Source organism: Petaurus breviceps, unplaced genomic scaffold, assembly GCF_028583685.1.
Source record: "Petaurus breviceps papuanus isolate PSGF00001 unplaced genomic scaffold, PetGlider_PUasm1.0 118, whole genome shotgun sequence".
In the NCBI taxonomy this organism is placed as follows: Eukaryota; Metazoa; Chordata; class Mammalia; order Diprotodontia; family Petauridae; genus Petaurus; species Petaurus breviceps.
The window spans coordinates 18,815,973-18,843,203 of NW_027185616.1; the positions used below are offsets into that span (position 1 = coordinate 18,815,973).

At 39.8% G+C, this 27,231-nt stretch overlaps 1 protein-coding gene across 2 annotated transcripts in view; it reads right to left on the reverse strand.

The window, feature by feature from the left end:
• Positions 1–27,231, reverse strand: part of KANK1 (KN motif and ankyrin repeat domains 1) — a 266,017-nt gene that overhangs the window by 63,932 nt on the left and 174,854 nt on the right. For both annotated transcript variants that reach the window (XM_069086846.1, XM_069086838.1), the window contains exon 3: positions 11,894–12,011. In XM_069086846.1, the coding sequence (XP_068942947.1) occupies positions 11,894–11,930 (37 nt within the window). In that variant the 5' untranslated portion in view covers positions 11,931–12,011. The remainder of the gene's footprint in view (positions 1–11,893; positions 12,012–27,231) is intronic.

The following is a 27,231-nucleotide window of genomic DNA, read 5'->3' on the forward strand; positions in this document are numbered from 1 at the left end:
AACATGCACAGTGTGTTAATGGAAAATCTGGTAGCACGGTGCCCCAGGATTTTGCAATTTCCTTTAAGCTGCACTGATGACATGCAAACCAAGCTCAAGGGCCCCCTCCCCTGTCATCCCCAGCCAACCCCCACCCCACAGAGTTCCAGGCCCCCACCCCACGATCACAGTGATTCACGGCTCTCTAGGGTGGGGCACCAACTTTGGTATATGTGGGATGAGCTCTGCAGGTGCTTCTGCCATGGCACCCGAAGGGGGGAAAATCAGCCTTTGTCCTCTGAGTTGGAAAGCAACATGCCAGATTCGGTGGCCAAAGAAAACATTTCCCTGGAGCCACCCTCATTTGAATAGGAGGGCAGGCTGTCAAGTCCACAGTGCCGGGGAAACTGAATCCAGACAGATGCATAGGAGGGCAAAGGGCACACACTGACAGCAGGAAGAAAAGAAAACTTCCTTTTATTTAAAGAAACCAGACTTGAGGCAAAGCAGCAAGAATCTCATTCAAATGTTACAGTTTGACACAACTTTGAAAAAAAATGCTTTTAAGGCTTTTCAGGCAGCCGACCTAATGGAAATTTAACAAAACCTCCCTAGGGAACCAGGTGACTTAGTGGATAAAGGGGGTCAAGAAGACCTGAATTGGAATCCTAACCACAACACTTATCATCTGTGTGACCCAGGACAAGTAAGTCACCAGAGGTACCTCACTTTCCTCATCTACAAAGCAAAAGGATTGGATCTGCTGGTCTCTAAATCTATGGTCGTTTGATTTTCTTTGTAGACCTTGTTAAGTTTTCATAATAACGTTGGGTTCCCTCCCCCCGCAGAATCCTCAGATGTATTTGATATGAAAAGCCATTGTTTTTGTTCCGGCTTAGAGGTCAAGAAATAGCGAGGAAAGATCACTGAGATGGGCACTGAGAAAAGTGAGAAGGATTGGGGCAAATTTGGCAGGTTTGGTGATTTGTTAAAGTTCTTTGCAAAGCTGGGGTAATGTATCAAGTAACATGGGAGCTATATTAAAGGAACAATGCTATGGGACTGGACTAAGTTATCTCTAAGGTCTATGATCCTACATAATTACAGCATAACTCTTATGCCAAGGAGAATGCTATGTATTTACATTCTATCAGCAATCTTCCTTTGACCTAGAAATAACCGCAATCTGCATCCCAATCCTATTTTATTTTGTGGGCCCCAAAATACTATGGGGGAACATGCAGGTGGTACTTATTTATGCCTATGGCATAACTGAACCAAATAATGCAATCTATGTATAGTAGCATGTAAACCTTAAAGTACTAATTGCCAGAAATTTTAATTGTTTGTTGTTTTCCATTTTCTTTACATGCTAGCCTTCCTTACTGACCTGCATATTAGGGCTGAGTTTCTTCATGTCTTGTCACATGGGGTTTTAAAGGATGTGTCTTTATCTGTTTTACCTTCCAAAGAAAATTTGAGACTCAGTGTTCTCATGTCCTTGCCAATGTCTTCTGCTTTCTTCCTGTGACTGAATGCTGACTCCTTCCTTTCAAATCCTGCAGTGAAACCTGAGGGATGAACAAGCTATTTCTGTGTAAATATCTGACAATTCACTGGTGTGTATTTATGCTTTCAGCTCACTAGGGAAGCAAGAAAGAACCTGACTACCCGCTCCCTCTACTGGTCAGAAAAAATTAAGGCTTCACACACAGGAGGAGGCAGTAAATTAGAAAAGATTCTTCAGTTGTCTTGTAAGGAGAAGCATATATAGCTATATGATGACTAGATTTGGGATCAAGAATTTTATCAGAGTTTCTCTTGATATATACACACACACATTTTGCATATATATATATATATATGGGTTTTTTTAAAAGGTATATAATTATTTTTTTTATTTTATTTTTCTTTTTGGAGGGCAATTGAGGTTAAGTGACTTGCCCAAGGTCGCATGGCTAGTAAGTGTGTCACATGGCTGAGGTAAGATTTGAACTCAGGTCCTCCTGACTCCAGGGCTGGTGTTCTATTCACTACACCACCTAGCCATCCCTATATAACTACTTCTAAAAGCATAGATTTAGAGCCAGAAGGGTCTTCAGATGGGAAAACTGAGGCTCACTGAAGTTAAATGAGTTTCTAAAGGCAAGTGGTACCGAGGTTCTATACTTCCAAGGACCGTCATCTTCCCATTTTCACCATTAAACCTCTATATTCCATGACTACGTTTTTTCATCAAAATTTAGAAGTTTATTACTAGATGAAAAAAAAATTCTGGTTTTTTTTTTCTTTTTGGAGGGGCAAAGGTAGAGCAATTGTTGGGGTTAAGTGACTTGCTCAAGGTCACACAGATAGTAAGTGTTAAGTGTCTGAGGCTGCATTTGAACTCAAGTCCTCCTGACTCCAGGGCCAGTGCTCTATTCACTGAGACACCTAGCCACTCTGAAAAAAACTATTCTGACCTGTACTTGATCACATTTAGATTAAGCCATATTATATTATATATGATATATGATATGATCACATATTATATTAAGCCATATGCCAAACATATGCTGGGAACCAGGAATACAAAGAAAGAAAGAAAATAATTCCTGCCCTGAGTGATATATATAAATCAGAATGTCATAAGTGTGTAAGTATAGTTTTATAAAGAATGTTTTGATATAACTGCCCACTCTTTACCAGAACTCAGTTAAAAAAAAACTATAAAAATAATCAAAACAAAGTTTTAGAGGAAGAAAATCTTATATTTAGAAAGACTGGTTTTAAGATTTAAAAAGTGTTTCCTAATCTGATACCTTAGTGAGTTGAAAGAAACAGGTGACCTTTTAAAAAGGAGATGACCACCTATATAGCTGAGTAGCTGAAGGCTGTGTATCTGAAGATTTCTACTCCAAGTTATAAATTTATGTAGGGCAGTTAGGTAGCACAGTGAACAGAGCACTGGCTCTACTGAGCTTAAATCCAGCTTCAAATATTTGCCATGCTTACTAGCTGTGTGACCTTGATCAAGTCACTTAACCCCAACTGCCTTGTCTTCCCCCCTCCAAAAAAAATACATTAAAAATGTTATAAATTTATGGATTCTAGATGGGAAAACAACTTCTTATGTATATGATGTGTGTGGGGAGTGGGGGAGGGAAATAATATAAGTATTTCTAGCTGTTAAAACCTTCACAAACTCTTTAAAACAAATTCTCATAAATTAACTTTGCTTTAATGGGGGAAAAGAAGGTAAGTAAGGAAGCTATAAAAAGTCCTGGATTTGGGGTCAAAGGAAAGAAGTATGATGCTATAGTCGAGGGGCAAGTTTCAAATTCTACTTCTGATATCTTCAGTACCTGCTATGTTGTGAGCTTCAGGGAAAAAAAATCTCCCCGGGCCTCAGTTTCCTTACCTGTAGAATAAGAGAGTTAGATTAAATGGCCTCTGAAGTCCCTTCCAGTTCTGTATCTGTGATTCTATATCTTGGATTTGGATCTACTACTATATTAAACATTTACCCTTTCTCAGCCTCACTCTCCTCATTTGTAAAATGAGAGGATTGGTCTAGATGAGAGGTTCTCAAAATTTTTTATCGTAGGACCCCTTTATGTTCTTAAAAATTACTGATGTCTCCCAAAGTGCTTTATATCAATAGTTACTATATTTTAGAATTAATATGAAAAGAGATTTGATTTCATATGCCCCTTGAGTTTCAGGAACCCCCAAGAGTCCCTGGACCACACCTTGAGAACCACCTGCCAAGATGATTTCCCTAGCGCCTTCTAATACTCAATCTACCGTTCTAGGAAAGCACTTCTAACCAACCAATCAGCCAATCAAGGGACCATGCAAAGTGTCAGGGAGAGAAATACAGAGAATGAAGCAGTCTGTCTTGGCACACAGTGTATGTTCTACCAGAAGGCCAGCCTCCCCCATCACAGCCCTGTCCCAATTAAAATGACTCATAAGTAACAACAACAACAACAACAACAACAACAAAACCCACAAAACCCACCAAAAAAAATTTCCAACGTGTGATTGTTTATTGAAGAAGCTGCTCTCCCAGAACTAAAATAGAACCCACTTTATACATAAAGGTCTGTAGAGGATGCATAACTAGACCCGTGACCACTAACACACTGGTCTCTCCTACTTGAAGTCTTCAGGTCTGGCTTGTGGCCCAAAGGCTATAGGTACAGGACAATGGATAATGGGGCAAAAATACCATCCTGTATTTAATGTGCAAAATGATCCAAACAAAATACCTGCTTTGGGGCACACCTCTTTCTTTCTAACACACTCTGGTATATCTGCTTACTGCAGTTATTCTTCCTTCCCGCCCCCACTCCTGCCCCTTCCATCCGCTTTTAGTGACAGCTCTCAGAAATACTGGGATTAAAAATCTGCTCACTGGAAAAATCCCTGAAGTAACATGATACATATTTTTAGGAAGTGAAATCACTTTTCTATATAGAACTGTCAGTTGGTGAAATGCAGCAGGCTAGGTTTACAAATGAATGTTTGCACATTTTAACCTTCTCTTCTTTCCAAAGACTTCATAATTCAATGAAAATGAAGCCCCCAATAGGAAGGAGGCCTGGTCTCTTAAATGAGAGCATGGGATGCTTTAAACATTTGAAAATGACAAACTAAGTTTGTGACTCAGACCAAAAGCATTTGATTAAGCTACGAAATGAGAAAAAGTATAATCAATTTGGTATGACTTTTGAGTGTGAGAATAGTAAGTAATCTTTAAGACAATCATTTTTCAAAGTGAAATTTTAAAAAAATCTTAAGATGTATCATGTGATCATTTTACCCAAAGGTTTAGAAAGAAACTTTTTTAAAAAATCAAAATCTGTGACAAGTCTTTTTCTTTCTTAGACCACATCTAAAATTGAAACCAGTTCTACACCAAGAGACCCAAGGGAGAAACATCACAAGTGTAATTTGTTTGTTTTTTAACTGAGGTGATTAGAACCGTTCCCAGAAGTTCCACAGCATAAGCTTTTTGAGAAGGGGCAGGATCCAGATAATAAAGCATTTGTTGGACAAGGAACCGGAGGAAGGAAACCAGCAATATCCCCATGTGTTTAGATAGCTCTATGACCCAGTCTGTCTATGGAAGTAGGAAGACACAATTACAAAAAATTCTCAATACTCACTCAGTAAGTCTGCAGGTTACCATAGGGTGGCATCTTTAACTCCTACACAGCAAGAAGTGGTTTAATTCCTTCTCAGAAAATCCAGTCAAATCTCCTTGGAAGAATGACAGCCACCACTCAAGTTCTGAAGGTGGCCAAACTATCCACTTTTCCTCCCTCCTTATTAGCAATGATCCAAAAGGGCACCCGGGGTAGAAATCCCCAGAGCTCAGGAAGCTGATCTCTGCTCGGCATTCAGAGGGGAAGCTCAGAGGCCAGACTGCAGGCTTCCAACACTAAATCACCTGCACTCGGTTTAGCATGAGAGCTATTCATCTGTGCCTGAAATCTGATGCTTGCCCATTAGAAGTTGCTTAAGGTTTGAAGGAAGAAAACTCACAAGGTGAGCCTGGTTACATACTAAACGTTTAGTAAGCCTTAAGGGTTTGCAAGGCAGGCACGCCCCACTAGAGGCAGGGAACTCTGAAGAAACTTTTTTTAGGTGCTCAGTTTAATGCAGTGATTTCTTACTGAAACTTATGAGGTCTCAATTGGAGATGATCCTGGGTATTTTGGCATTTTAAAAGTTCAAACGATTGTTTTTATAAGAAGCAATCCTTACTGTACTAGACTTCAGGATTCAGAAAGTCAACATATCACCTGTATAATATACAAGAAAGTAATTTCTGGCTTATTAATTAAAGCCCTTTTTCTATTAGAGTATGACTAACCAAGTATAGAAACACTATGAGCTAAAATAAATATAGATACTGTACACAAATACAGAAATCTTAGCTAATAAGCTGATGGGATATTTTTTCAAAGTTTTTTTTTTCAAAAGCAGGAAGTACTATATAAACAGAAGATGCTTTTTATTATAAATGCACGTTTATCTTCTGTTGAACTGGCCACATAAAATTGACCATCCATACATCTCACATTACATATGACCCTTACTGGTGGAGAGGAAGCAAATCATTATTTACTAAACGTTTTCTTTTTCCTGAGGTTTTCATAACCTGCCTATTTTTCTCCTTTTATCCTTCCCTAACAACTCTCCACATACCATATTTCTTATTTCCTTAAGTCAAATGGTACAATTCCATAAAAGATCAGAAAACTGACAAAAGGTAGCATAAGTACAGAGGGAAGAATATTGGCTTTTGAGTCTGCGGACTTGGGTTCAAATCCTGTCTCACTACTTTGTATAACCTTAGATAAATCACTTAAACTCTTTGGGGCTCAGTTTTATAATTTTTAGAACGAAGAGGTTTAGACTGTATAAGTGGACTGACTTAGAAAACCACAAATTAACATTATCTATATTGTATCGTATTTTTAAAAAATTTGTTAAGCATGTCCTAATTACATTTTAATTGGGGGGAATGCCCAGATTTTGCTACCTCTGTATCGATGACCCTGAGGTCCCATCAATCTCTTTATCTATGATCCTAGGGTGTTTTTTACTTCTAGGTTCTGGCAGTGGTGCGTCATTTCCATTTTTGGGGGGGGTGCTTTTTGGAGGGGGAAGGTAGGACAATTGGGGTTAAGTGACTTGCCCAAGGTCACACAGCTGGTTTTTGTGAGTGTCTGAGGTCGATTTGAACTCAGGTCCTCCTGACTCCAGGGCCAGTGCTCTATTCACTGTGCCACCTAGCTGCCCCCGTTTCCACTTTCTAAATCTTACAGTTACCCAGTTCCCTATTTATTTTACCCTCAATTAACTCTGTTACCTAAGAGAAAGTCAGAGAGACAAAACACGTAGGTCCCCATCCTTTCCGGAGTTGTATAAGGGTTCCCTAGAATCTCATCCTCAGCATGATCAAGCTTTAATCAGCACTCTCTGTCAGTCCTTGGGCATTTCCAACCCCACCAGTTGTTGCCTCTGAGGGTGCCATGTCTGTGATACACGAGGTCATTTCCATTCCCCTCTCTAACTTCAGGAATACTTGCCTTCAAAAGATACAAGGATAGTTAGAGCCAGCCAAGTCTGTACAATCCTGTTTGTTCTAAAGTTTGCTGAAGTATGCTCAGAGTCCTGTTTGAGGAGGGGCTCCTGCCCAGAAAAATGCTGACACAGGGCAGGAGGGAGGGTGGGGACGGAACTTCAGCATCTGGACCCATCCTTGGACCTCCAGTCTCATCAAACTCCAGACACAGGTGGCTAACAGGTTACGTGAACAGCATTTCCTGCCCCCAAAGAGCTAAGCAGCTAAACTACTGTGCATCTTAAATAAATATGTAATAATGATAGCTATCATGCATATAGAATCTACTATATTCCAGGCACTGTGCGAATCACTTTTGAAATACCTTCTCATTTGATTTTCACAACAATCTTGGGAAGTAGGTGCTATTATCATCCCAGTTTTACAGATGAGGAAATTGAGGCACACGGGTTAAGTGATTTACCCAAGGTTACACAGCTAGTCAATGCCTGAGGCTAGATTTGAACTCAGGTCTTCCTAACTCTAATCCTATCCACTGCTGGCTCATGTATATTTGTATATGCTGTGACTTGGAGTAAAAAGTAAGGTGAAGGTGATAAAGAAATCTCAAAAATTAGTGTGGAGAAATGTTAGCAAGTCACCACAAGGAATCTACAAACAAAGACAAACTTCACTGGTGGGTATTTCAAACCATTCACAACCTGTGTTAAACCTACCTTTCCAGGGGTGGCTAGGTGGCGCAGTGAATAGAGCACTGGCCCTGGACTCAGGAGGACCTGAGTTCAAATCCAGCCTCAGACACTTAACACTTACTAGCTGTACTAGCCATGTGACCTTGGGCAAGTCACTAAAGCAAAACCTACCTTTCCAGGCTTATGAAAGAAGTCCTTTGGAGTTAAGACACACAGCGGCTAGGTCATATAGTAAATAGGGTGTTGGGCCTGAGTTAGGAAGATGCAACTTCCTGAGTTCAAATCTGGCCTCAGATGCATAGTAGCTGAGTGAGCCTGGACAAGTCACTAAAGTCTGTATGCCTCAGTCTCCTCATCTGTAAAATGAATTGGAGAAGGAAAAGGCAAACCACCCCACTATCTTTGCCAAGAAAACCCCAAACACACCTGAAAAATGACTCAACAACCACAAAACTTCCTCATGGACAACATTCCATTTCCATGCCTTTGCATAGGTTGATAGGTGCCTCCCCTCCTCCACCATATCTAGAATACACTGTTTCCTCACCTACCCCATCCCATGTGAGGTCTTAGCTAATCCCCTCAGCTATCGGATCTTCGCCCTGAAAATTACCTCTGTATGCGTATGTATGCACACATATATGTGCCTGTATTACATACAGCCTGCCATGGGAGGTCCTTGAAGAGTTACACTCCCAGTGCCCTGACTGATTTACATCCCTTCCTAGCACAGAGTCTGACACACAGCACCAGTGCTTAAACACCTGCTGATACAAATAATAAAGGCAATGCTGCCACCTTACATTTGCTCAACGTCTTTACCTTTTAAAAATATCTCAATATCCACTGTCTTGTTTCTCCTTCAAAGCTTCCCTGAGATATGGCACTGTCACCCTCATGTGCTGCTGTAACCTCAGGGTTGGGAGCTTTTCCATACTCCTTGGAAAGCAACTTTCTAATATAGCCTGTCTCCCCTAATTAGAATGTAAACTCCTTGAGGGCAGGGGCTATATCAGTGTTCTATTTGTATCTCTTGCACTGGACACACAGGTGCTTAATAAATGCATTTTCACTGATTTGTTTTCATTGTTTTTGGGGGTTTGTTTTGTTTGCTTTTTGGAGGGGGGAAGGTAGGGCAATTGGGGCTAAGTGACTTGCCCAAGGTCACACGGCTAGTTTTTTTGTGTTAAGTGTCTGAGGTCACATTTGAACTCAGGTCCTCCTGACCCTAGGGCTGATGCTCTATTCACTGCACCATGCAGCCGCCCCTGTTTTCACTGATGATGTTGTTCATGCTTCATTCTCAAAGAGGACCAATGGTCTTGACTTGTGCATGAATTGAATATAAGTGAGGGAGAGCTGTGCAAAGTATTGTGTGTGTATACACATACATATGTATATAAAGTATAAAACACAGCACACATATATATATATTCACTATACATTTAATGTGACTGTTTCTAAGAACTTTTCCAAATACAAATTACATCTATAACTTTAAAGTATCAGTAGATCAAATCTATAAAGACACAGGAAACTGAAAATACAGCAGAAATACCATATATGTAAACATGCACACATGTGTACACAAATGTATACATAAATAAATGTTTATGTATATTTGTATACTTATTTCTAGATCAAATAAGGACATGGGTAACTTAAAATACAGCGGAAACATGGGAGGCCAGGTGGTGCAGTGAATAGAGCACCGGCCCTGGAGTCAGGAGGACCCGAGTTCAAATCCGGCCTCAGACACTTGCCACAATTACTAGCTGTGTGACTTTGGGCAAGTCAATTAATACCAATTGCCTTCCAAAAAGCAAAAAAAACCCCACAAAAACACAGCAGAAACACTATATATGTCTGTACGTATACATGTATATACTGTATATAAACATATATATGCAAACACATATTTATATATGTAAACACACACATATATCCACTATATATTTAATGTTACTTTTCCAAACTCAAATTACAGTTCTATAACTTTAAAGTATCAGTAGATCAAATCTATAAAGACATAGGTAACTGAAAATATAGCAGAAATACTCCTGACCTTAACACCTGACTGCTTTGATTACAAATGAATGAAGTGATTCTCTAAAGGCTTCCCTTGGCTTAATCACAAGCTTTAAAAGCAATGAATAATCATGACCATTTTATAGGGTTCGTATCATTCCATTTATAAGCGACGCCAACCTGCAGTTACTCAAAAAGAATGAAATGTTGTTTGAAATAAATGAAAACAAAAATTACAGCTGTAAACATTAGCAGGGTGGAGTGTTTTGGTACAGCCCCAAATGGCTGTTCTTAAAAGAACACACCTCAGTGCTCAAGGGTACCTTAGAGGGCATTTTGTCCAAACTTTCTCCATCTACAGGGGGAGCTGAGGTATTTGCCCACAATCATATATTAAGTGCAAGAGCAAGAATTCAAACTTATTCCAAACTTAGCATTCTTTGCATTCAATTCCTGTGATGTTTTAAGACTAATGTATATACTCAGACTATTTTTCCTGACAATACAGTGAAATGCTGAGCTCCTTCAGGGCAAAAGAGAAAAGAATATAGAGCAAACAATTTCCTCATCTGAAAAAGCACTCTACATAGACTGACAGTAAAAGTGAGAGTTCTACATTCTGATCTAAGTCTAACAGGAGCGAAGGCAGGAAATAATAAGTCAGAAAACTACAAAATGAATGATGAGAGCATAGATTCATAGAATTTTGAAGCTAGATCTGGCTCAATTCCCACCCTCCACTCTTCATTTTTATAAATGAGGAAAGAGAGCCTGAAGAAAGGTTTAATGGCTTCCTCAAGAACAGAGAATTATTGGAAAAGATGCGAGGAGAACCCAGGTCTCCGAAGTCCCAGGTCAATGCCGTTTTTGAGCAAAGAAAAATGGAAAATCAATGGACAACTGTGGGGATTAGGTGTATGAAATGCTATGGTGTTGAGATTAAGAGTCAAACCTTGCTGATTGGGTTGGTGGTGGTGGGGAGAGGAACAATTTATTTAACAAAAATCTATAGGTATTGTTCAAATGACTATTTTAAAATAAGTGTAAACGCCTTCCACACTAAACTTTTAATAAGAAAACTATGGGGTTCGTTTCTCATCTTTAGCCCATTCACTCTCTGGAGAGTGTCCTTATGAGGACTGAAATTTATCAAAAGTCAGACACAGGAAGGAAGGAGTTAAGGAAGAAATGGGCAAGTTAAAATCATTTGTCTCTGAATAACCAACCATACAGTCAATTGACTGAACTCTATGCCATAGATTAACCACCTATGGTATGTGTGACAAAAGCGACATTAGATTTTTAGCAATTTTAGCAAATGGAGCTCTAGAGAGAGGCGTATGTGGAGTGGAAATTTCTATTCCATCACCTTCCTTCTTCTCTTATCAGCTAATTTGTATGGCAGGTCTCCTGGGCATCTAGAGTGACAGGACCTTGGCATTCCCTCCCATGGCATATGCCCAATTACAACTGAGAGAAAGTGAAATTACAATGACCAAGATTGACCCTAATGAAAATTTATCAGAAGGTGGAAATAGAGGACTGATATAGGACAGAGCATATAATGTAAGACTTGGTGGATGTGCTGAGTTAGTATATTATTTATAAAAAGAAACTGGAGGCAGAGATTTTTTTTTTTAAGTAGGATTAAAAAAAAAAGAAATCATGAAAACGAAAATTCAAAAATACACAGTGTCCCAAAAGTCTAAAGCTTAAAAATGTCCTGAGAATTTGGGGACATCTTACATTTATGAATCAACATTTAAACTTCCAATCTCATTAATCAAATTAATTAATCAAAGCCAATGCTTTGGAAAGAAGGTAAACAGTATTGATTGTTTACTGTACCAGCCTGCTGATACAATACAGCCACATGTATTTTCTGACAGACAGGAACAATCAAGCCAGTTGCCAACAGAGCTCAATAAGCAGAAAATCAAAAAGAAAGACTAATTCTTAGGACAAGCTAGAGTAAACATCAATGAGCAGAAAATTATTCTGAGACTCTAGTGACTTGTGCTGCATACTGTTGTCATCACATTACCAACAGCAAAACCACTTTGTGCAAAGTCACAGCGCTCAAAACAGAACAAAAGAAAAATTGCTAAATTACCTGTGGCACCGAGATTGACATTTGCCATTTGTGACATTTCTGTTGGAAGTCAAGGCCAAATCCACAAAGGAATCAGGAGTAGTGCAAATGTCCCATCAAGTCCTGAAGGGTGTCGAGTCTGTAACAACACAGAGAAAACACCGTAATATTTTGTATATAATATATACACTTGAATCTTAAGAATAGCCAATCATTTTTCAAAGACTTCCCATGCATGAAATAATTATATGACTAGCAAAGTCTAATTATTAACAATCTGAAATAACATCAAATGAGATTTTGAACTGCTTAGTCCCTGCTACAGGTTAAGTATAATTTATTCAGTCATAATTGCCCACTAGCCAGTGAGAAGCTCAGAAGAGTGTCCCAGGTAGGACAATCCCAGCTAATCCCAATCAGCTCATCCAGTGGTTGAAAAGGGATTCTTCTCTTCAGGATTTTTGACAAGTGATCACCCAGCCTCTATATGCCTGAAGATTTCCAGACATAAAGAACCTTCTCCCTCTCAAAGTGACATTCTAGGTTGGGGCAAATTCTGTTAAGAAATTATTCCTTGCAGTAAGCAAAAATCTACCTACTTGAAACTTCTATTTATTGTTCCTACTTCTGCTCTACGGGGACAAGCAGAAGCAGCCTGGAAAGAGAAAGCCCAAGAAAGGGGTTGGGAGGTAGATGTTGATAAAAGTCACATGACCACCTTAATAAATTACTTCCTATTGCTACTGTCTTCCTAAAGAAATTCTAGTTCAACTCATGCATGTAACTTCTAAAACTGACATTGACATCAGAATGAACACAAGTGCACACGATGACAGATACAAATATATTATTTATCTTGAACAATTTAAAAAATTTATTTTCTATTAGTCTTCTAAAAATTAAAGTGAATATGTAGGAAATTCAGGTATTTGGGCAGGTCATATTGGAATATAAGTTTCCTAACATCTTTCACGATGCATATAGTACTCTAACAAAACAAAAATCAAACAACAACAAAAAATACTCCAGGTTTCTGAATTATTTTCACTGTAATTTTATTTACAGCTGCAAATTTCCAAACACATGCTAGAATTAGCTAAACCCAATACAAGTATCATAAACAAATCTCATGGGGTCACAGATTTAGTGCTAGAAGGTACTTGTGAGATTACTGAATCCAATCTCATCATTTAAAAAATACCTACTTTATTTGTTTTAATCAGTCAAAATCTGCCTTCTCATTCTTAACCCCTAGTTGAGAGCATTAAGAAAAACAAAATCCATTACAAACAAGTATCAATCAAAACAAATTTCCATGTTGGCCATTTCAAAAACAATTTTCTTGTCTCATTCTGCATTCTGGGTCCTTCCTCTCTATCAGGTACAGGTTAGAGTTGGATCCAGCTATATGCTGGACCAGCTGCAAGAAGCTGATTGTTAAATTTTTAGTGTGAGCACTGACATCAATGAAATTGGTGATCACTATAAAATAAAGCTTGATTTATTGTTTTGCTAAGGACAGCTAGGCGGAAAAGTAGAAAGAATGCCAATGCTGGAGTCAGGAGGATTTGAGTATAAATTCAGCTTAAGGTATTAGCTGTGTTACCCTAGGTAAGTCTCTTAACCCTGTTTGCCCCAGTATCCTCATCTGTAAAATGAGTTGGAGAAAGAAACAGCAAATTACTAGTGTATTTGCCAAGAAAACCCAAAATGGAGTCATAGGGGACCCTGTGGACTCAACAACAAAGATAGTGTTAATAACGAAGATTAAACTTAAAATGAATACTTGGTGTATCCTCCTCTCCACCCCCCACCCCCCCACCAGAGAGCAGGCTATTAAAAATATCACCATATTTCTAGTTAAAGAAACCCTTCAAGTCTCCAGTTCACTGAGTCTGGCACACTTTTTTTCCATTACACTATTCCGGTAAGAAGCAACATACCAGTTTCCAGTGTTCACTAGCTCTACTTCTGTGCCCCAAAACAGAAAAAAAGAAAAAAAAAGGCAAAGTCAGCTAAATCAATTTCACTTGAGAGTTTAACAGAGACAGATGAGAAACCCCAGAATCCAGGAAGAAACTATCAGAAAACAAACTACAGATGCTGGGCAAAAACAAAATAGCTGGGCCAGAATGGCTTATATGACTTATATTTCGAACTCTTGTTTCTCACCCAAATAAACAGGAAAGAAAAGGAAATGACTGATAGCTTTGACAGTCTAGGGCAATACTTTCTTTCTACCTGGCCAATGAATTTCTCCTGCCCTTCAAATGGGTTTATCTTGATAACAGATACCTGTACAAAACTACAAAAGCCACTCTATTAGGAAAGAAACCCAATACAGTTTTTAAAAAGTTGGAAGGGAATAATGTCGCTCTCAGCTAAGTTAACACTCAGCCTCCAGAGTTAGCTAAACTGCCTTCCCAGCTCCAGTGTCCAAAGCAAAGGTAGGGAGAGCTTTAATGCTAAAACCCTGGTGGGGTGGCTTCAGCAAACCTCCCCCAGGCCTTCTTCCCTGCTGTTAGGTAATAGGATGGTTCTAATCTTTTCTTACTATGTGACAATCACCGGCCACTCTCTTGGAAACAGGGGCCACAGTTTAGTCCAAGTGGGTGAAATCTGGAGAGTAACAGCTGGAGGAAAGAGGGAATATTTGAGGGACAGAAGAGGCATTATCTTGAACAACACCAATGAATTAAAAATCCCCAATAAACAAAGCTTTGTTTGGTGGTGAGGAGGTTAAGGCTGGAATCTCATCAATATCCAGAATCAGGCAACTTTGGATAAACCAACTAACATTACTTTTTTTTTTTAAACCAACCATTTCTCTTCAAGTATGATCTCAGTATTTACTAGTCCTTTAAAGTGTCCTTTGCTTTTGTGTATCTTCACTTCAAAACTGCAAGTAAACACGGCTATTTAAAATCATATGGGTAAATGGAAAGCAAGCAGAGACAAGACCCATGGGTTACAAGTGAATGAAGTACGTTTCTGGGTATTATGGTCTGAATCGTTAAACCTCCTTCCCTGCGTCTCAGGGTTGGAGTCCCCCACATTCACCTTTGGCCTGAAACTGAATTTTTTATTGCACATGTTCGTTCACATGGACTCGGATTTGGTTTTTTCACCAAACAGATATATAAGTTCAAACTGTACAGAAATGTCTGTAATTAGGTATGCAGCAAACACTGCGGCAGGAAGATTCATCTTCACAGTTTCAAACCTGGCCTCAGACATTTACTAGCTGTGTGACCCTGGGCAAGTCACTTAACCCTGTTGGCCTCAGTTTCCTCATCTGTAAAATGAGCTGGAGAAGGAAATGGCAAACCACTCCAGTATCTTTGCCAAGAAAACCCCAAATGGGGTCACAAAGAGTCAGATGTGACTGAAAACAACTGAATAATCACAAAAGAAGCCTGGTGGCTAATAGTCTTCAAATTCTTCCTATGATGCTTACTCCTAAGAGACCTTGGGCAAGTCACTTACCCTCCATAGGTCTAGGTTTTCTCACTGGTAAAATGAAGGAGTCTAAGATGGTCTCTGAGGTCTTTACCTCCGGATTTTTCACTCTGGCATATATGTTATATGAAAATACACAGATATATATATACACATAGCCAATCTATATTTGTTTGGATAAACCATCAAGGATATAACTCCTTGTATGTCATAATTTGGAGGAATCATGCATAGATAATCATAAAGGTAGTAGCTGTTTTGACTGTAGACCTATAAAGCTCAGTCCTTGAAGTATTGTGTGAAATTAATTTATAAACAGTAGAGCACACTCTAATTAAGCAATCATCTCCTAGTGTGCTTCCAGAATGAATACAGGCAGTATCTGTGGGGAAGAACAGGTTTGACATTGTATTTCCACTTTCCCCATTACGGTCCATGGCTGACTCAGTGGCAGGTGGCCACAAACTGTGAGGACCCTTTCTTTTCAGTGTTATGCAGATTCTTGCATGAGTGCAGTCAGAAAAATGAGAAAAACATTGGCAGGAACACATCTCTTAAACTGTGGCGCCTCTCTCCTCTCTGACCATGCCAACTAGTAAATCTTCAGTGCTACAACGGTACCCTGATGCTGCCAACGAAGAAGGGACGCTTTGTCATGGGCTTCTTTTAAAGGCCTTGGGAAACGTTAGCAGAACAAAAAATAATTTGTCTCCCCTTTTGTTTATTGCTAGGGATGGAAGTGCAGGTGCTGTTAATAGCTCTTTAATATAATAGAAAATAACCCCATAAAATCCTTAGGCTATCTGGGAGCTGGAATTCCATAGCTCCAAAGCAGGGGGAAAAATGCATGTGAAAAATATCCATAAAAATAAAAACAAACTAGGTCGCACATAATTCCTCAAAACAATCCTACAGAAGTCACCTAAGTGTGTGTCAAATTCACATTTAAAACTTTTTGGGGGGAATCTTCACACATCCATGCCCAGTCTGATAGTTTGAAGAGGCAGGGTATGAAAGATGAATTTACAGTAGACGTGTGAGGAATATTGGGATTCAAATAAGTTTTCCTATGCACATCTCGGCATTCCCCTGCCCCTAGCAGTATACAAGATATCATAAGCCTGATTTTTGAAAATCATTTGTACCCCAAAAAGGATCATTTCCTTTAAAGTTCCCGTGGGAGATAATGCATTCATTCACAGCGCTCAACCCAATCGTGAGACTCGTCTTTTGCCTTAAGAGAAAGTTTATGAGACCACATGAAAATGAGTTATGTAATTTTGCATATGACCCATAAACTTGCTCTTAAGGCAAAAGAAGTCTTCCAGAATCGCGCTGAGAGCTGAGAATGAATGCATTGGTATTTTTTGTTTCCTTAAAAAAGCAAAAACCAATATAATGCAGCCTGGACACCCACCTTTTTCCACCAGCTTTGTTTAGAAATTACAACTAGCTGTTTCCTAAGCTCATACAAACCCTCAAATGATGCAGATTTGTTATCAATGAGGATATTCAAAGAAGAACATAACAAAAAAGTCTCACAATAGCAGCCTCACTAGAATAAGATGATCAGTCTCTTGGAGTTATGACTTCAAAGGGAAGAAGTCACATTTAGCTGTCAGTTTGGGCATACTTATTCTTCCTGCAAAGAAGGGAGTCACATTTCATTCTTTTTTTTTGGAGAGGGGAAGGCAGGACAATTGGTGTTAAGTGACTTGCCCAAGGTCATGTGGCTATTTTTTGTGTTAAGTGTCTCAGGCTGGATTTAAACTCAGGTCCTCCTGACTCCAGGGCTGGCGCTCTATTCACTGAGCCACCTAGCCACCTGGAAGAGAAAATCTCAATTGCTAATCAAGGTCTACTAAGAACCAAGAAAGGTTATGTCTGAGCTAGTAAGCGTCAGAGGCAGCCTCTTCTCCTCATTCCCCTGTACAGGTGGTCAGTCCCTCCTACGTGGAATGCACTTCCTTTTGATACCTGCCTCATAGAAACCCTCAGAGCACAGTTCAGGTGCTGCCTTCCTTCATGAGAGCATTTATGATCTTTCCAGTTATTGGTCTTTTCTCCCCTCTGAATTACATCTCATTACTTTATATACATGTTGTAGGAGCAACCCATAAGAGAACTGAATTTCCACAGTTCCAGGCTGAAAAGAAATGCACACGGTGAAGACCCATTAAAAGCTACTACTAACATCCAGCCCTAAAAGAGAGGGCAGGGACTGCTCCATTTTTGTCTCTGAATCCCCAGTGCCTAGGAGAGTCCCGTGCATACACTCTCTGGCACTTACTAAATGTTAGTTTAATTGAAGGGAAAAAAAAAAAACCTTGGATAACGAAAGGTAAGACCCTGTAGGGGTGTCATGGATCAGGGAATTTTAAAAAAAAGGGGGAGAGGACAAATGAGAATAATTATGTGGTTAGAAGGTTAAGATAATGTAGTCAAACAAATTTCAATATTGCATCTCATATTGTCTCCTTTCCTGGTAGGAGACCTGTAGTTTTTGGTCATGATAATTCAGGTTCCCAGTGTGCCTTAGAAATACGTAAGAACAGAAACTGGTTTCTTATACTTATTCCACCCATTTGTCATAAATTCATCCTACACACCCTACTTCTACACACAATCAGACTGCGTATGAATGTGTAAAGAATATCAAACAGGGTTTGCCACAGATTCTCTAAGTTACTTCCAGTAGCTGTAAATCATTTTAAGCTAGGCGGCTCCCAAGAGCTTACAAAAGCATGGTGCCACAGGGCTGACTGGTGAAAGCCATCCTTAAGCCTGCGTAGTGTCGTCAACTCGCACAGACTGCATTTCCCTTCACCAGCAAAGCTGGAGCGACAGGCCCAGAGCAACTTCCAAACACCTCAACAGAATGAAGAGAGACCGTGGTTTCCTCCCAAGAAATTCACCGGAGCAGAGACCTCTGTAAGGACAAGGATGACAGATGTGGACTGAAGACAGAATAAACTAAACTTTAATAAAGACAAAAGTGACTGCAGAAGAACTGGCTAGATTTCAGGACAGCTGGGGGTGGAGGAGTGTGTACTGAGCTTAAGAAGAAATTCTTGTTTTTAAATGCTTTTAAGTGTTTAAAAAAATTTTATTTACTTTTCGTTTACAACATTCAGTTCCACAATCTCAAGTTCCAAATTTTCTTCCCCTCCCCCCATGGCAGCATGTAATCTGATATAGGGTCTACAAATGCTTTCACATTAAACATTAGTCAAGTTGTAAAAAAGAATTCTAACCAATGGAGTGAAGGACGAGAAAGAAGGAACAAAACAAACAAAACACAAAAGAGAGAGAGCAAGCAGTTTGCTTAAGAAGAAATTCTTAATGTATATGTATTGATATTCTTTTAGGGAACATTATTTTAGGGACCTTTAGGAGTGTAATAATGTTACCGACTGGCTTACTGCAATATACCTACGATTCGTTTAGAGAGTATATATTAGAAACTTGTCGGAGACTTCTCCATAAATATGACCATCTCATCCAGTTAACAAACATTTATTAACCATGTATAAATTTATGTACACATGTTATGTCTTATAAACTGTATAATGTTATTAAATGATTGTACATTTAATACAATGTGATATTACATGTCATGTAATATACAATCACAAATGTTTATATATTATATAACACATTGCATGTTATGTGTACATACATGCATATACATATATTGTGTGATATATACACGGGTATATATGTACACAGATATAATATGTGTAAGTATATACATGTATGTGTGTGTGTATGGAGAGAGAGGGAGAGAGAAAGAGGGAGAGAGAGGGAGAGAGAGAGAGAGAGAGAGAGAGAGAGAGAGAGAGAGAGAGAGAGTACTGTGGGGCTGGAGATAGCAACAAAAATTAGTTAAGAAATGGTCCCTATCATCAAGGAATTCCATTGCAAGATGACTTGGTGATAATTGTTAAAACTCGGATCAGGAATCCAGCTTGGATGACAGAGACCAAACATGACTTCAGGACAGGTTAAGTGTGTACAATTTACTGTGGTTTAAATGTTTTCATCGCTTTTTCTGGTAAAACTTTTCCTAGAATCCAATGGTATTTTAATCTTCCATTATAGCTCAAAAAGAAAAACAATTTCCACAGTGGATCTTCCCTAATCAGGTTCTCTGTCTTCTCTGGTGATTAATTTAAGAGTAATGACAAGATTAAGGGCGACAAGAATGAAAAGTAAGAGCAGAGATTGTCCCTTCTGTTTCCTTTTCACAAATCAAAATATTTTCAGAGTTGGAAGGGACATCAAGAAACATTCAATTCATATCAGCAAAAGAATTCCCTCTAGAATTCACCCAACAGGTGATCATCCACTTGCTGCTTGAAAAACTCCAGAGAGAAGAAAACAAGCCCACTATTTCCCAAGGCAGCCCATGGCTCTTTTAAATGGATCTAATTTTTAGAAAGTGCTTCCTTGGTGTAGTTTAGTCGTGTCCAACTCTTCATGACCCCATTTGGGATTTTCTTGGCAAAGGTACTGCAGTGGTTTGCCATTTCCTTCTCCAGATCATTTTACAGATGAGGAAACTGAGGCAAACAGGGTTAAGTGACTTGCCCAGGGTCACATAGCTAATAAGTACTGAGGCTGGAACTCATGAAGAGGAGCCTCTAGGCCTGGTGCTCTATCCACTGTACCACCTAGCTGCCCCAGTATTTTGTTACATCAAGTCTAATTTTGCTTCTTTGAAACTCTTACCCACAGCCCTTCAGTCTGTCTTCTAGGACCAGGACACTTCTAATTTCTCTTCCATTTGGTGGTCCCTCTTCAAACACTTGCAGATAGCTTTCATGACTACCCTTTCTCCTCCCTTCAAAGAACTCTGGATTTGGAGTATTATCTGGGTTCAAATCCTCCCTTCTCATCCTTACTACCTGTGTGACCTCTGGCGAATCATGTAAAATCTCTGGGCCTCAATATTCCCATCTGTAAAATGAGGGAGCTGGGACTAGATAGCCTTGGAGGTCCCTTTCAGTCTCTAGATCCACGGTCCCAGGCAGCAATGCGGCATGATGAACAGAGTTCTGGACTTGAGAGTCAGAAATTCGACTTGTATTGAAAGCCTTTCTCAGACACTTGTCAAGGGTGACAGGGATGAAAAGTAAGAGTGTGTGACTTTTTCAGGCAATTCACTAAACCTCTTCCTCGGTCTCCTCATCTACCAAATAATAAGAATAATGAGATAACAAAAATAAAGAGTTCTGCAAAACCTGATGATTGTGAGTCTAGTCCCATTAAATCACACATAATATCAATCAACAAGCATTAAACGTCTTCTGTCCCAGGCACTGTACTGGATACTAATATAATAAATGAAACAATTTGTACTCGCATGAAGATTACATTGCAGACCGAAAACAACTCCTAAGAAACAATCTGTACTTGCAAAGAGATTACATTTGAGCCCAAAAACAACTTGTAGGGTGAAAGTCTCACATGTGTCCTAGCATTAACATGACTGAGGTTCAAGTAGCTCCTTCTATAAGCTACCAGCCAAACCAGAAGGTCCTGAATGATGCCTTTCATTCAGAGAGCCAATCGCACTTAAGCTGGTGCTCTATGGAAAGCTCGCTGGAATGTGGCAAGCCTGCTGTGGCAGGCGCGATCTTGGCATGTGTGACTCAGCCTGAGTCATGCCTGTGCTCATCTGCCTACGGCTGGGTGTGCCTTACTGCATCACACGGCTCGCTGGCATCTGTTCCTCAACACTAGGAAGTGGGTGAATGAGCCTCGCATCCTGTCTGCACCTCTCCCCTCAAACATGGCACTCAATAATCCTCACTTGGGTTAATAGTCAATAGGACACAATGGGTGCAGGGAAGAGAAGGACGGGGCTGGAGCCGGAGTGCCTCGGCCTTCATCCTTGCTTTGTGATGGATTGCTTATTTCCTCTCTCCCCTCTTCTTCATCTCGCATCATTCAGACATCTTGTCTTCACTTTGCCTCTCTTCCTTTACTCCTGGTCTCCAATGAACATTGACAAGGTAACTCCTCTACATGCACTCTTGATCCCATCTGCTCCCTCCCTCCTGGTCTTTTAGTACCCCCAGTATCACCCCCTCTCTCTAATCTTTAATCTCTCATCTACTGGCTCCTTTCCTGCTACCTACAAACGTTCCTCTGAGCTCCTCATCCAAAACAAACAAACAACCAAAAACTCTTGCTTGATCTGACCATCCCCACTACCTATCATCCAGTTACCTCTCCTTTCCCTCTTGACTGAACTGCTAGAAAAATACATCTATAAAAGGTGCCTCCAATTTCTTCTACCTTCACTCCTAAACCTTCTATGATTTGGTTTCCAATCTCATCGTTCAACGGAAACGGCCTTCTCCAAAATGCAATGATCTCTTGATGGTACAATCCAATGGTCTTTTCTCAGTTCTCATCCAATGGGACCTTTGTGTGGTCTTCAGCACTTGGTCATTACCATCTTCTCCCACACGTTCTATCCTCTCTAGGTTCTCATAACACGGTTTTTTCCTGGTTCTCCTCTTACTTGTCTGACTGCTGCTTCTCAGGATCCATTCAATGCCTACTCACCAGGGGTGCCACCCCACCCCACCCCTAGGCTCTCTTCTCTCTTCTCCACTATCTGGCTTGGTGATCTCATTAGGGTCCAATTATCATTTCTATGCAGATCACTCCCAGATCTATATACTCAATCTGAGTCTCTCTCCTTGAGTTCTAGTCTGGCAGCACCAAATAAATGCTTTTTTGAGTTTCTCAAACTGGATGTCCCACGGTCCCTCAAACTCAGTATGTCCAAAGCAGAAGTCATTATTTCACACACAAAAACCCTTCCAACTTTCCTATTATTATCAAGGACAATTGCTATCCTTCCAGTAACCCTGCCTCATAATAGGGTCATCTTTGACTTTATTTCCATTCACCTCACATATACAATTATAAAATCTTATCATTTCCACCTTTACAATATCTCGTGTGTGTATAAATACATTTTTAAAATATACATTTTATATTTATTTATTTACACACACACACAAAATCCTTTTTTTTTCCACTCACACAGCTGCCACACTAGTTTAAGCACTCATCATTTCTTACCTGGGATATTATAATAGCCTTTTAATTGGGAGCCCACACCTCATTTCTCCCCCTTCCAATCCAAATCTCTGTCTAGCTACTAAAGGGATTTTCCTAAATTGTAGATCTGCCCATGTAACTGCCCGAGTCACAGTAATGGCTCCCTATTTCTTCTGGTATAAAATATGAATCCCCATATTTGACATTTAAAGTCCTTCTTCACCTGGCCTGCACCTACCTTTCTCGTCTTCTATTTTTACTCCCATTCCTGAATTCTACCAATCCTACTACACTGGCCTATATTCACAGCTGTTGGAACATTCTCCTTCCTCTCCCGACACTGTGGTTTTTGCTGGCTATCCTTCAAGCCTAGAAATGCCCTTCCTTTTCACCCCTACCTCTCAGTTGGCTTCCTTCAAGACTCACCTTAGATCCCACCTTCTCTAAGAAGCTTTTCCCAATCTCCCCACAGCTCCTTATATCCTGCTGGTACCTTCCTTTGGAGATTACCTGTTATTCACTACAGAGATTTCCAGTATGTACACAGTGATTTCCAAGCTGTTTTCCCTCATTAGAATGAGAACTTCTTAAAGGTAGTCCTTTCTTTGTATCATCAGTACTTAGCAATGGTCCCTGGCACACAATAGTTGATTAATCAATGTTGTTGGCTAATATCGACCAAGTCATTTATCTTTTCTGGGTTTTATCAGTAAAATAAAAGAGTTGGATTCCATGATCTCTGAGACCATTTATCCACTGAATCGATGTGATATGACTAGAAATCACTCAAAACCTTCATAACTAGTACTGAAAAAAATGTACAGGCTAGGACAATATCTAGCCTTCTCTCTTTTTTTGGAGGGGGCAAGGCCAGGCAATTGAAGTTGACTTGCCCAAGGCCACTTAGAAACCTTTTCAAAGAACTTCTAGATATCCTAATGTGAAAATCTCAAAGCCCACACCATGAACAAATGCAACAATATCAATGGTCCAGTAGAAAGACCACTGACTTTCTGAACCCAGTAAAACTGGGTTCAAAAACTCTACCTATGACAGTCACCTCCTATGTGACCCTGGGCAAGTCACTGCCTCCATGGGGTTTGGTTGTCTTATCTGTTTGGACTAGATAGTTTCTGAGATCTCTTCTGTTCCTCAATCTATGATCCTGTGCTTAGAATTAGATAGTAGCTCCAGAAGAAGGCACAGGCATATTCCCTACTTAATTCTTAATTCTAAAGTCTTAATTCTGATTATCTTGTTTGACACAGGGATCCTGAGGGTAGGTCCATAAGCTCTGCTTAAGTCACTGTCCTATCCATTATTTTTTTTTGAGGGGGGAAGGCAGGGCAGTTGGGGTTAAGTGACTTGCCCAAGGTTACACAGCTAGTAAGTGTTAAGTGTCTGAGGCTGCATTTGAACTCAGGTCCTCCTGACTCCAGGGCCAGTGCTATATTCACTGTGCCACCTAGCTGCCCCATGTCCTATCAATTCTCCATGTCTCCCCAGAACAGTAATTTAGAGAGAAGGAAATTCTAAGTCAATGCCCTTCAAACTGTAGCTAAAACAAAATTTTAAAGCCTGAATGTTACATACATGCAAACAAGCTCTCCATTGCCACCTGAGCTGCCATTTTCTCAGAATCACAGACTCTCGGGGTTGGAAGAGCTTTGGGGTTTACTAACATGTCTGTAACATGGTTAAAAAGAAGTTATTCAGGCCTTGTTCAAAGACCTCCGATGAGGAGAAGTTCGTGAGACATTATGGGGAAGCTCTTTATACCAAGCTTCCATTAGCCTCTGTGCGGCTTCTACCTTCTTCCAGACTTACCTTCTGGGGCCAAGCTGAATAGACTTTTAATTACCTGAAGATAATCACTGTGTCTCTCTTCTTCCTTCTCTATAACTCTCAGGATGTATGCAGTTGCCTTTTGGGGGAATTCTTTTCCCCTCCAAAGGTATCAATGATGTTTATTTTAACTGTATTTCATTGGATAGAAATGTTGGGGGGAAAGAGTCAAAGAGTAGTCCCTGGCTGAACTCTCCTTCCCCTGAACTGGCATTGCTGTTGATGAGCTCCATCCCAACATTACCTTTAAACAAATTTTTATTTTATTTTTTAAATACTGAAGACGGCTTATAGGAAGTGACTTGGATGTAGGCAAAATATATCTGTTTCGGTCTGGTAGGTTGTGTCAAAGATATCTTCTGAAAAACTTATCAGTAGTGCCCAACCCCTAACCCAAGAGTAAGCAAAATGTCAGAGGAAGTATGGTGTGACAGGGAAAGTCTAACTCTACACCAGAGAGAGACAGACAGACAGACAGAGACAGAGAGAGAGAGACAGAGACAGAGAGAGAGACAGAGACAGAGACAGACAGACAGACAGAGAAAGAGAGAGAGAGAGAGAGAGAGAGAGAGAAGACTGAGTGTAAATCAGCAACAGGGTCTGAAGTTCTTTTAAAAAATATTAACTTCTCAAGTGTGAAAACTAAAAAATTAGAGCTAAAACATTCAAATATTCCATTATCTTTTATGATGATCACAAATGGAATTTAAAAAAAAACTTTAAGTTTATCTGCAAGTTTCAACTTCCTCCCTTACTGAACTTTTTCATTAGTCCCATTATTCCAGTGGGAAATAAGGGTTTTAAATTTTTTTCTTTCTCCTTTTCTACTCTTTCTCCCTTTGCACTAGGATAGCACCTTGCACATAATGAATCAATAAACATTTGTTAAACATCTACTATGTGTCAGGCACTAAGTTAACATCCATTCCATCATAGAAAGAACCACAGACTAAGAACACTTCCTGTACAAAGACTTTTGTGATAAGTACCCGTTTGGCAATCTGGAATGATCACATATATGAACGGAGATTCTAGAAAGGGGGATGAGAAACAAGAAGATGGGAAGGCCAGGTTGTCAAAGCTTTAGACTCCAGGCTCAGAAATATATATGTTATGATTTTGTCTGGGAGGCAATTTTGAGGGAGTCTTGGGGTCCTTTTACTTTAGACTTTACTTGTACATCTTTCTTTGGTTCTTATTCAACTATCTGACCATGTCTATCTATGTAAATTAAATATAATTTATTATTTCACTTTTTTTTTTTTGGAGGGGGGAAGGCTGGGCAATTGGGATTAAGTGACTTGCCCAAAATCAGAGGGCTGCTAAGTGTTAAGTGTCTGAAGCCGGATTTGAACTCAGGTCCTCCTGACTCCAGGGCTGGTGCTCTATTTACTGTGCAACCTAGCCCCCTGAATTACTTCACTTATAACTGACCAACTCCTCTCTCATTTCTTTTCCCATATTCTTATTTCAAAATAAAAATATAATCGTAGGAGGGGTATAACTATTAGGGTAAAATAGTTCCTAACGAATTATCAAGAATTGTGCAAGTTTGAAAGTACATATGAAAATTTATACTTTCAACTTCTAGTTTCTATTTTAATGATAAATTCTTATCTTTACAATAGTCAGCAATCACACGTTTCACAGCATATGAGAAACAGATGAAGCTATAGAAGCAGTCATAGAAAAAGACTTTCATTCCCATAGGTGTGAGCATCCTTCTCTTTTCAAGAAATTCTGAGTGTGTGTGTGTGTTGCTTTGAAGTAGTGGGGCTTTCACCTACAGTGGCCAAGAAGCAAAAACAACTAACAAATGAGTGAGTAGAGGAAAAAAAGCCACAAGTCAGAAGCCAGGATTTTAAGATCTCCCGTCCCCTCTTATTTACATATGTGACTTAAAGATGTCTGGGAGAGCTACAGTAAAAGCCTGTCCCTCAGAAGTAAAAGTACCAATTGATTTTAAAGTTGACTGTGGTTTATTATTTTGCAGCGACTAATTTACGTCACTCTTTTAGGACCCAAAAGTCTACTGCTGGGAAACTCTGACTCAAAAAATTATTTGGAGGGGCAGCTAGGTTGTGCAGAGAGTAGTGCACTGGCCCTAGAGTCAGGAGGACCTGAGTTCAAATCTGAGCTCAGAAACCTGACACACTTACCAGCTGTGTGGCCTTGGGCAAGTCACTTAGCACCAACCGCCTTGCCTTCCCCTCTCAAAACAAAAACAAAACTATTTGGGGATTGCTGCATATTGACTATTTGTGTCATATCTGTCCAAAATGTAGGCTGAGGACAGACCACTATACACAAGAAGGCCAACACAGAACAGTGCTTGGCTTTTTGATTGATTGATTGATTGATGATTGATTTGAAGCATTAGAAGCCAGCTGAGAAGACTCAAACAAAATGATGAGAGAAGAGAACACTAAAGCCGAAAGTCAAAATAAGGCAAATGAAGCCAAACAGAACTCAGAAGTTGTTGGGAGCTAAGCACAGCTAGATACATTGTTTAAGTTGTGTGGAGAATTGATCTGATTCAGGAAATAAGAAAGGCTGCCTTGCTCTCTGCAATTGGAGAAAGGGGAAACCCTTACATTGTCCTTTACCAGCCTCTATGGCTAGGACAGCTAAGTGGTGAAGTTCATAGAGTGCCAGGCTTGGAGTCAGGAAGACTGGTTCTGAGTTCAAATTTAGACACTTACTAGCTGTGTGACCATGGTCAAGTCACTCAACCCTGTTTGCCTTAGCTATCTCATCTGTTAAATGAGTTGGAGAAGGAAATGGTAAACCACCCTAATATCTTTGACAAGAAAACCCGAAATGGGATCATGGAGAGTCAGCCATGATAGAAAATGACTGAACAACAAAACTCCTTGAGAGGGGAAAAGCACTCAAAGTCCTCTGAAAGGATAACTGAATAGCTCTATAGACCCCAGGCTTAAGGGAAATGACTTTTTCCTGAAGGAGTGTTGCAT